Source organism: Atta colombica, unplaced genomic scaffold (assembly GCF_001594045.1).
Source record: "Atta colombica isolate Treedump-2 unplaced genomic scaffold, Acol1.0 scaffold18, whole genome shotgun sequence".
Classification (NCBI taxonomy): Eukaryota; Metazoa; Arthropoda; class Insecta; order Hymenoptera; family Formicidae; genus Atta; species Atta colombica.
In genome coordinates, this window is record NW_017259271.1 from 883,861 (window position 1) to 895,213 (window position 11,353).

Sequence of the window (11,353 nt, forward strand, 5' to 3'; positions counted from 1 at the left end):
TGCAAAATAAAAAAAATACAAAAATAAGAAAATTATATAATAAATTTGTATGATACAAATATTATACTGTAAATTATTTTAATTAACATCTACAGCATATGATGCTTGTTTTCCTAGATTGCTTGCGTTTTAATAAATTATTAGAATTGCATCACATAGAACGCAGATTTCTAGCTAAAATGAAAGCAATCCAGCATATATACATATCACTAAGTATTTAAGCGAGACTGATATTATAAATTGATATGTTTGCAGGTATGTGTGTATGATTTTAGTTAATGGTTTATCTCTCATTGCATTGTTGTCTTATTTCCGGTTTTGTTGCTGGTGGACTTTATAACAGCAATTTTGCTGATGCTTAACCATTTGCAAGCTATTAATGTATTTTATTTTATGTTATGTCTACTATAGTCTATTGTATCATATTTTGTGTCTATTACTCTGTTAACATATAGTCTTTCTCATGAAGCTTCGCAATAAACTAAATTAAACTAATTAAACTGAACTAATCATGAATTCTATCTCTTTCTCTGATCCGTATTTCAGCTATTCGAACATTTAAATGACCCTAAAGAGAGAACGGAAAAAGAAAGAAGTGAGATAGAAGTTTAGATGACATTACTGGATATACTTATTTATTTCGCGCATGCGCACTTCATTTTGGACAACATAAAATCAGGAGAGTTGCATTACTGTATATACTGTGGTTAAATTAATGACACTATCTTATATCCCCCTCAAAGCCATATAATTTTTTGTCTGAAACATTTTTTTCTAAGACCAAAAATATTGGGAGTATAAATTAGTTCGGTCCATTTTTTGTGCATTTATTTCAAAACAAAATGAATGAACAGATCAATTAAAGTATTATCCATTGCTGCCTACTACTTTTTCCTATCTTTCAGGCAATTTTCTAATTCCATCTCGAAAAAATGATTCATCTTTGGAGGCGATCCAATTTTGGAGCCAATTTTCGATTTCTGCGAAAGAAATGAACCGGTGACTTGCTGCACCCTTCGGAACAACCAGTAATTAGAAGGAGCAATGTCCGGAGAATACAGCGGGTGCAGTAAAACATCCCATTTAAGCGTTTCCAAATATTTTTTTAGTGACATGAGGCCGAGCGTTGTCATGAAGAAGAATAATTTTATCATGTCTTTACTCGTATTCCAGCCGTTTTTCTCGCAATGTATGACTCAAACGAATCAATTGTAGCCGATTCCGATCGTCCGTAATGGAATCGCCAGGTTTCAGCAGCTCATAGTAAACAAGACCCTTTTAAACCACCAAATACAGAGCATGATCTTTGAATGTTCGGCCATGCTGTTGATGTTGAGATCGATGGCCGGGCTTAGCGTAGTATTTTTTCTTCTTGAAGTTGTATAGAATATCCACTTCTCATCTCCAGTCACAATCCGATGCAAAAAATCTTTTCTCTGTTGTCTTTGAATCAGCTGTTCGCAAGTGAAAAATCGCCTTTCAATGTCTCTCGGTTTCAATTCATAAGGCATCCAATTTCCTTGTTTTTGAATCATTCTTATGGCTCTCAATCGTATAGAAACGGCTTGTTGAGTTACCTCCAACGATTCTGCAAGCTCCTCTTGCGTTTGACTCTGATCTTCTTCGAGTAATGCCTTTAATTCTTTGTCTTCGAATTTTTTTTTTGACTGTCCAAAGCGAGCTTGTCTTCAACGCTGAAATCTCCATCCTTGAAACGTCAAAATCATTCCCTACATGATTTATCAATTGGAGCAGTGTCACCATAAACTTCGACAAGCATTCGATGGGTTTCAGTCGCACTTTTCTTCCAATTAAAGCAGAAAATCAAAACCTCCCGCAAATGCTGCTTGGTTAACACAAAATTCGACATTTCAAACACAGTAAAAATCAAAGTTCTTGTATGAAACTCAAAGCGATATAAACTGAATATTATTAACAGATATTTAACCTCTCTGAAACCGCCAAAATCAGTTGTCACTATGAACTATTCACAACAGCTGGAGCTATCTTTAGGAAAACGGATCGAACTAATTTATACTCCCAATAAAAAAGTTATTTGGAGTGAGACATTAAAATGGGATATTCCTGTATGTGTACTATATATATATATTAGGTGTACAACTTTGCTTCCGCCGTTTTTTTTCGAAATTCGAGGCTTTATTGTAAAAAACTGATTATACATTTATGATTCAAAGTATTGTCCATCGCTGGCCACTACTTTCTCCCATCTTTCGGGTAGCGTACGAATCCCGCGTCGAAAAAACTGGTCATCTTTTGAGGCTATCCACGAATCGATCCAATTTTTTACTTCTTCATAAGACCGGAAGTGCTGGTCAGTCAGGCCGTGTGCCATTGATCGAAACAAGTGATGAAGTCAGAGAGAGCGTCTGGAGAATACGGCGGGTGGGGTAGAGCTTCCCATTTCAACGTTTCCAAGTATGTCTTGATCACTTTTGCAACATGGGGTCGAGCATTGTCATGCTGCAAAATCACTTTATCGTGTCTCTCGTTGTATTGCGGCCGTTTGTCTTTCAATGCTCGGCTCAAACGCATCAATTGCGTTCGATACTGATCGCCTGTGATTGTTTCAGTCGGTTTTAGCAGTTGATAATACACTACGCCGAGTTGGTCCCACCAAATACAGAGCATGACCTTGGAGCCGTGAATATTCGGTTTGGCCGTCGACGTGGAAGCATGGCCGGAAACTCCCCATGATTTTCTGTGCTTGGGATTATCGTAATGAACCCATTTTTTGTCCCCAGTCACAATGCGATGCAGAAATCCCTTCCTTCTTTGCCTTTCAAGCAGCTGTTCATAAGCAAACAAACGCCGTTCAACATTTCTCGGCTTCAATTCGTACGGCACCCAATTTCCTTGCTTCTGAATCATTCCCATGGCTTTGAGGCGTTTTGAAATGGCTTGTTGAGTCACTCCCAATGATCGTGCGAATTCTTCTTGATTTTGACACGAGTCTTGCTCTCCAAGTAATGCCTCCAATTCTGCATCTTCGAAAACCTTCTCTCTTCCACCGCCGGTCTTCGACGTCAAAATCCGTTCTTGAAGCGTTGAAACCACTCACGACACGTTCTTTCACTATTGCGGCCTCACCATAGTATTTGAGAGCATTCGATGAGCCTCAGCCGCAGATTTCTTCATATTGAAGCAAAAAACCTCCCGCAAATGACGAAAATTTGGCTCGTAAACTGACATTTTCAATCGAGAATAACTTTATGATGCAAACACAAATCGACTAATGTTTCTATGGGGTTATGTTGACAGATGCCCAAGTTTATTGTATGACGTCTATGACCTATTTATTTCGACCACCACTTACCGCTAAAGCTATCTATAGGAAAACGTTATATATATATATATAACTGCGCGTCGAATTGGTTTTCCGGACTTAAACGCAATTAAACTATTGTAGTAATATCACGAATTAAATTGACAAGTAATTTTAATAATTTGATGCTTACTCAAATATTTTATTAGAAAGATGATAATATACTGAAAAATGCCTATAATTTCATTTCCATCCGATCTCTTTTTATTAAATATTAAGTTATAAACAAATGGAGATCGATGTCGAATAGATCGCTTTATCATTATCATCTTCCAGCTTTGTTAACAATTGTAGTTTTGTTTTCGTTCGATCTATTTTTGTTATATATTATATTATATTAAATTATAAACAAATGGAGATCGAGTCAAAAATCGCTTTGTTTATCATTTTCTAGCTTAATTACCAATATCAGCATATTATTTTGTTTCCTTCTTTTGTTAAATATTAAGTTACATTATATAGATATAAGTACAAAATGCAGAGAATGGCTACATTCAATATTGGCAGTGTTTCCGAAACTATGCAGCACTAAACCACTTTTTGTACCAGCACTAGCTCACTCTTGCGCCAAAATGTCCAACAGTACATTCTGGCTGGACGTTGAACATGAACAACATAATGGACGAGTTCAAGACGATAAAGCGGTTAGGCATGCAATTGAATATGATTGGTTGGATCTTTAAGTAACAATTACGCTCATTTGCTCGGCGAGCAAGTTTAGCCGCATTGATAACTTGAACGCGCCCAATGATAATGACAATAACGACGATGTATCTTTAAAAGTTTCATATTAAGACTTTGCGTCGCAATATCTCTGCTCGTAGGGCACGTAAAAAAAAAAGCACTTTTATTATACAATTCGAGTGGAAGCTATCGATTGAGTATATATAGAATTTGATCGATTCAGCCGTTATTGAGATTCAGTAATCTCAATTTCCCGCAACTTGCGTAAAGGAACACTGTCGCTGCGCTTATCTTAGCACCGATACACTATCATGCCTCCTAATATTTTTTATGTTCAAAAATTACATTCCTTTTATAAAAATTATTTTATTAGTAACATTTTAACGATTGATAAAACTGTCGAAGGTTAATCAAGATCATAATCTTGATAATACATCAAGATCAAAATCATCGAAGCGAGGTGTCTTGTTCGATATAGTTGTTACCGAATAAATTTCTAACAAGTTATTAATTCGAGTGATATTTTATTTGCATATTGAAAAAAAATTTATGAAGTGTATTTTATTAATTAACATTATGTAATTAAATATAATCAACATATTCTGTGTAATGAATTGTATAAAATAAGATCAGAATTAAATTTTTATATTTGATTTAAGGCGTGGCCTGATCACGGTGTTCCATCAGATCCTGGTTGTGTACTGAACTTTTTACATGATGTAAATGCCAGGCAAGAATCAATTGCGGCATCTTTGGTTCCAAAAGATCAGGATGAACCATGCATAGGACCAATTCTTGTTCATTGTAGTGCTGGAATTGGCCGGACTGGCACATTTATTGTTATCGACATGATTTTAGATCAAATTAAACGCCATGGTAAGTATAGAGACAATTAACCTTCACCCATATATTTTTTTAGCACTTATTAAAGTTCCTGAGTACTCAGTTAAGAACTTTGACGGTGGTAGCACAGAATCAGACGGCAATCTGGCGAAATCAATAAACACACACACACACACACACACACACACACACACACACACACACACACACACAAAACGAGTCCATATCCGTGTGCTCGCCTTTGGTGCGCCGAAAGCGAAGACAGTGAGTCGTCCTTCTCGCTTTAGTCGTGTTTCAATTGACCGAAAATGCTTTCTCAGTAATCTCTAGGTCGCTCTGAGTGTATATCAATAAGGGGCGAAGGGCATTCTAAATAACATAAGTTCTAATAAATTGTAATAATAGTATATTCATTCCATTAATCCAGAATAGTATAGAATATATATCCCCTTATATATTCCGCATGATATATCCCCTTCATAAACTCGAATATCAAGAAGTTCGTATGATCGAGCTCGTAAAATATGAGATTGAAATGTTGGAGATTTCAAGATTAAATCTTGTTTTTTTTTTTGTTTTCTTTTTCAGTTTCTTTTCCGAAATACGTAATCAAATTAGTAATAAATGTATATTAGATCAAATATTTTTATATAATTTTTGAAACAATTTATGTATGGAAATTTTAAAACAAGTGTAGAAAAAAATCATTTTGCTTTCCAATTGAATAAAAAATAAAAAATTATTTATAATTTTATCATATGATATTATAATAATTTATAATATTATTATCATCAATCCATATATGAATAAGAAAGAGAAATCATAACAATTTATAATTATATTCTCTTTTTGACCTAATAATGTTTATTATTAACTTGATTACTTAGATTATTTCGGAAAAGAAACTGAAAAGAAGGCAAAAAAAGCAGGATTCGATCTTGGGATCTCCAGTGTTCCAATCGTATTGCACTCGACCACACGAATTTTTTGCTATTTGAGCTTATGAAGCAGGTATATAACGCGCATCAAAAATCATAAACAATCAAATATCTCGTAAACTATTGCGTTTTGACATGATTTATACTATTCTGGATTAATGAAAGAGGTATACTATTACTACAATTTATTAAAATTTACTGTTATTTAGAATACCCCTCGCCTCTTGCTGATATACGCCGAGCGGCCGAGGTTGCCAAGAAAGCAGTTTTGGTGGCTAGAAACAAAAATTAGAACGAAAAGGACTACTCTCGTTTGCTCTTGGCGCGCTAAAAACGAGAACATGCATGTATATGGGTTCGTGCTTATGTGTGTTTTAAAGCGATCTTGCCATTTAAATTTATCCAAATTGTCTTTATCTACAAATGACATGTAACATAAATTAAGGTGTCATTTTTTGCTTCTAACATCACAATTCCAACATGGTCTCGGCGATTATTCAGAATTACTCAGGAGCCTTAAGATGATTGTATCGCAAACTTATAACTTTTGATTTATAACTTTTCTCAACTTTTTTTAGATTTGTTTGAAGCTTTTACTATTTTAAGATAATGATATTCTTTATACATACGTATCATTTTAAGGAAGGGGGGAAGTAACTAGACATATTCAAAAGATAATTGCATTTGAAGTTAGTTTGAACATGTGCTAGACAAGAAGCGACAACACAGTTTCAATTATAGTGCAAAAGTGGTATTTAGAAATTCGCTCAAAGACTAAAGGACTATAGATAAATATAATACGAATCTCCTAAATCGAAGAAAATGGAGAGAGTAATTAAGCAAATATCAATTATAAAACCTTACAGAGTTACTGTACTACTTCACTAATATCTATTTCGCTTATTAACTCAGTCTCCGGCGCACAGTGGGGAAATAAAAATTACTTGTATGACAAATATGTGTTAAGTGTATACAGGAGTCATTTATCCGCTACACAGCAAAAAAATGATGTCCACTGCTGGGCTTTCATAGGCATCTTCCTCCATCTCACAATTTTTTTAGAAGTAGAATATCTGTATTTACTTGTTTTCAAAATATCCATAATTTTAAAAATCACCTAGATACAAATGACCCCCCATATATACGGTGAGAGTTAAGCTCTTGTATAATTAAAGACGCTAAATATATTTACTAAATATATTTGGCATATAATAATATCAATGGCATATTACTAATGACAATCTTTTATGATTTATTGTGAAATGATTATTAATTTACTTTTTATGATATATATTATTTATTATAATATACATTAATAACGTATTATTTAATTTTTTATTTAGGACTGGATTGTGAAATTGATATTCAACGTACAGTACAGCGAGTACGTGCGCGAAGATCAGGAATGGTCCAAACAGAGGCGCAATATAAATTTGTCTATCTTGCTGTTCTACATTATATTGAGACTGTGTCTCAACGAATGCAAGCAGAACAGGTACTAAATTTTATTATCATGTTATAACATAAACAATTATAGACATATGTGGGGCGTTCTCTGTTAAATCAGCCACTCCCTCCTGTCCATTTCAATTTTTGAGATAAAATTCTTTAAAAGGACTTAAAATTTTCCTTAAAAATATTTATGTTTCGATGCTGTACGTTTTCGAAAATTCAAAATGGCAGACCCAAAATAGCGATTGGAATGACAAAAGACACATTGAAAAAAATGAATGATATCATGAATAAACATGCACGATGTGATATAGAGGTCTGTGTGCGTATCAAAACGAAAAATTACGTTGAAATCAATCCTTTTTCACGATATCCAGTGGTTATCAAGAATTTGCGTATAAAATTTCAAATTATCGAAAATTAATTTTCTTAGTATTGCTTATAAGGTAATATAAAGCTTCAACACTTATTAAATTATATTATTATCTTGTAGAAATTCTAAATTGTTTTTAACGCATAATAATATTCCTACCGTAGATTTTTTCGCGATATCCTTTGTCGGGAAAAGAATGATTGAATTATAATTTGAAATTTTGTCGCGCGTATGCACACGAATCAGATCTCTACATCGTGCACGTTTTATTCATGATGTCATTAATTTTTCCAATGTCATTTTTTATTCTAGTCGTCATTTTGAGTCCACCATTTTGAATTTTCAAAAACGTCGGCATCGAAAAATAGACATTTCAAGGAAAATTTTAAGTTCTTTTAAAGAATTTTATCTCAAAAATGGAAATGAGCAGAGGGGTGGCCGATTTAACAGAGAACCCATACATATTTTTTAATTAATTTGTTTTTTTTATAGAAATCACTTCAGTTAGGTAGAGAATACACCAACATTCGTTACAAAAGCGAGACGAACGCTTCCACGACTGCTGTTGTGAACGAAACTTCTACTCTCACTTATACGCTAACAATCCCTCCAACATCACCACTCAATTATGGTTTGAGGCCAAAGTAATTTTTTTTCGGTTCCATCGGTTTCGTATATATTCGAGAAAGCAAAGAAGAGGCTTTGTTATTCTTTTGCTCTCTCTCTTTCTCTTTCTATCTTCTATTTCTCTGTTACTATAAGTAATATTATAAGGAGAACGTAATACATATTCTGAGATTTGCAGAAATGTATTTTGCCAAGAGATTGACTTTTGAATTTTGCCTCTCTTATTAAATTTCTTTTTATTGACACACTTTTTTTTGTGTACGTACTCATGATATTTTTTAAATAGTTGGATCGTGAATATTCACATATTATACAAAAAATATATACATAAGTTGTAGAAGAAAAAAAGCTTATATGTTTATCAAGCTATAATCTTTTAAATTGGAATCACACCATATTTAATTTCTTGAATGACAAGCATGTATACTGCTATGTTTTATGCTTGCTAGAATAGTTCATTGAGCGCAGCATACTGATATGCATCAAAAAGGCGGAAAGTCCTTATATTAACATGATATATCTTTCCATATACTGCTGTTAGCGTTATCTTGTAAGCCTGATGTCACATTATCAATAGTAAATAAGCAGTGAAAAAATTGATCAAAGAGATCTTGAATTTGGAATCTTTTGTTCTCGTATCCCTAACAACTAAGTATGGATACTCCGCTGCACTTGACATTCCGTTCTATCTACATAAAGAAAAATGAAATTTGAACGTAATCGAGTATCAGATTCGATTGATCTCTTATCGAGATATACGCGAACTTTCTAATCAACAATACTTTTTATTGCTTGAATTTAGTATTTCTTATGCATTATTTCATAGCTTATTTCGTTGCATCACTTAAATGATTAAGAACAGTCATATGAGCAGATTATTCAACAAAACATTTTTTATTTTGCAATTATTTATATTGGAAGTTTTTCTTCGCGCTGATTGGAGTATACTTTTAGAAGACTGATCCTATCTTAGCAAACAAGCTGTTTTCCAACTAGAACACAGAATACTTACACTGTGTTCCATTGTGTAAGATACTTGTTAGAACACAGTTTAGTTTCGTAATGTAATATCAGAATGCATTGTAGTTTTCTTATTCTTATAATTATATTTAGCGTATCAATAGATTTATGATTCTTATTTAAACTTAAGTATTAGGTGTACAACTTTGCTTCCGCCGAATTTTTCCAAAATTCGAGGCTTTATTGTAAAAAATTGATTATACATTTATGATTCAAAATATTGTCCATCGCTGGCCACTACTTTCTCCCATCTTTCGAGTAGCGTACGAATCCCGCGTCGAAAAAACTGGTCATCTTTTGAGGCTATCCACAAATCAATCCAATTTTTTACTTCTTCATAAGACCGGAAGTGCTGGTCAGTCAGGCCGTGTGCCATTGATCGAAACAAGTGATAGTCAGAGGGAGCAACGTCTGGAGAATACGACGGGTGGGGTAGGACTTCCCATTTCAACGTTTCCAAGTATGTCTTGATTACTTTCGCAACATGGGGTCGAGCATTGTCATGCTGCAAAATCACTTTATCGTGTCTCTCGTTGTATTGCGGCCGTTCTTTCAATGCTCGGCTCAAACGCATCAATTGCGTTCGATCGCCTGTGATTGTTTCAGTCGGTTTTAACAGTTCATAATACACTACGCCGAGCTGGTCCCACCAAATACAGAGCATGACCTTGGACGTCAAAATCACCGTTCTTGAAGCGTTGAAACCACTCACGACACGTTCTTTCACTAATAGCGGCCTCACCATAAATATTTGAGAGAATTCGATGAGCCTCAGCCGCAGATTTCTTCATATTGAAGCAAAAAATTAAAACCTCCCGCAAATGACGAGAATTTGGCTCGTAAACTAACATTTTCAATCGAGAATAACTTTATGATGCAGACACAAATCGACTAATGTTTCTATGAGGTTATGTTGACAGATGCCCAAGTTTATTGTATGACGTCTATGATTTATTTATTTCGACCACCACTTACCGCTAAAGCCATCTATAGGAAGCAAAGTTGTACACCTAATATAATTTTTTAAAATCAAGTAACAAGAAGTACAGGACTCTTAATTTAAAAAAAAATAATACGAAGATGTGAAGGACACATAAGAATAAGTTAGTAAAACAATTAAGTATGTATAAAAGATCTATAATATGATATATTAATTGTATAAAAATTCTAGAGATTACGTTTGACTTCTTTTGTTTTGGCTTCTTCATTCTTCATGAGTCATCTTTAAATACTTGATACAGATGTGCAGTCAATATATTATTTAAGATATAGACGATACTACTTCAAAGTTGGCCAACGAACGGATGGAACATTCCAAACAATTGAGAAGATTGCTCGCATATCGTTTGCAGATTTATAATTTTATCAGAATTGGCGATTTTTGAAGGTTTTATTGCAAAATGAATAGGCTACCAAATAACTTTTTGAAAAGTTGGTACATTGATATATTTTATCCGCTCCTACTTAGCTTTTTATAATATCGAGCAATATAACATCGTGTTTCCTGTGTATGTTGTTGAAAAAACCCAATCATAACGGTTGCAAAACTACTTGTGTTCTGCTGAACGTAGTTATTCAGCGTCTTTAGAATAAGAACAATTCTAATTTCATAATTATTTGTCAAACGTGAACTGCATGCATCAAAATAAGCATAGCAGTATGCATGTATGCTTATCATTCAAGAAATCGAGCATACATGTGATTCCAGCTTTATTTTTATAGAAATGAATCATTTACAAATATTTACTGGCATATTTCATTTTTTTTGCTTACATTTGTTGCCATGTATAAGTCTTGACAAGACAATAATAAAGATAATATTTAAAACTTTATTTATTAGATATTTACTTTATTCAATGAAGACTCAAACTTAATTATAATTTTATTAAAATTGAAATTCTATTATAGAGATTTGAACTTTTTTTTAGTCAATATTCGAAATCCGAATTATATTTGTGGAGATATATTTGATTCTTGTTTAGCAAACACTCTTTTAAAGGAAATATGAGTCAGGATAGAGTCATAAGTTTCAAGATTACGCCTACAGGGATATTTCATATATATATATATATA

The 11,353-nt window shown here is 33.5% G+C and overlaps 1 protein-coding gene across 2 annotated transcripts in view; it reads left to right on the top strand.

Moving 5' to 3' along the window:
• The window catches only part of LOC108686431 (tyrosine-protein phosphatase corkscrew-like), a 34,579-nt gene extending 26,262 nt beyond the window's left edge, over nt 1-8,317 (top strand). Inside the window, exons 9-11 of one of the 2 annotated variants that reach the window (XM_018191742.1) lie at nt 4,687-4,903; nt 7,152-7,303; nt 8,126-8,317. In XM_018191742.1, coding sequence (XP_018047231.1) covers nt 4,687-4,903; nt 7,152-7,303; nt 8,126-8,281 — 525 coding nt within the window. In that variant the 3' untranslated portion in view covers nt 8,282-8,317. Of the gene's footprint in view, nt 1-4,686; nt 4,904-6,386; nt 6,460-7,151; nt 7,304-8,125 lie in introns of those variants that run through there. The other variant, XM_018191743.1, reaches the window with a different exon arrangement.
• Nucleotides 8,318-11,353: the final 3,036 nt, after the last annotated feature.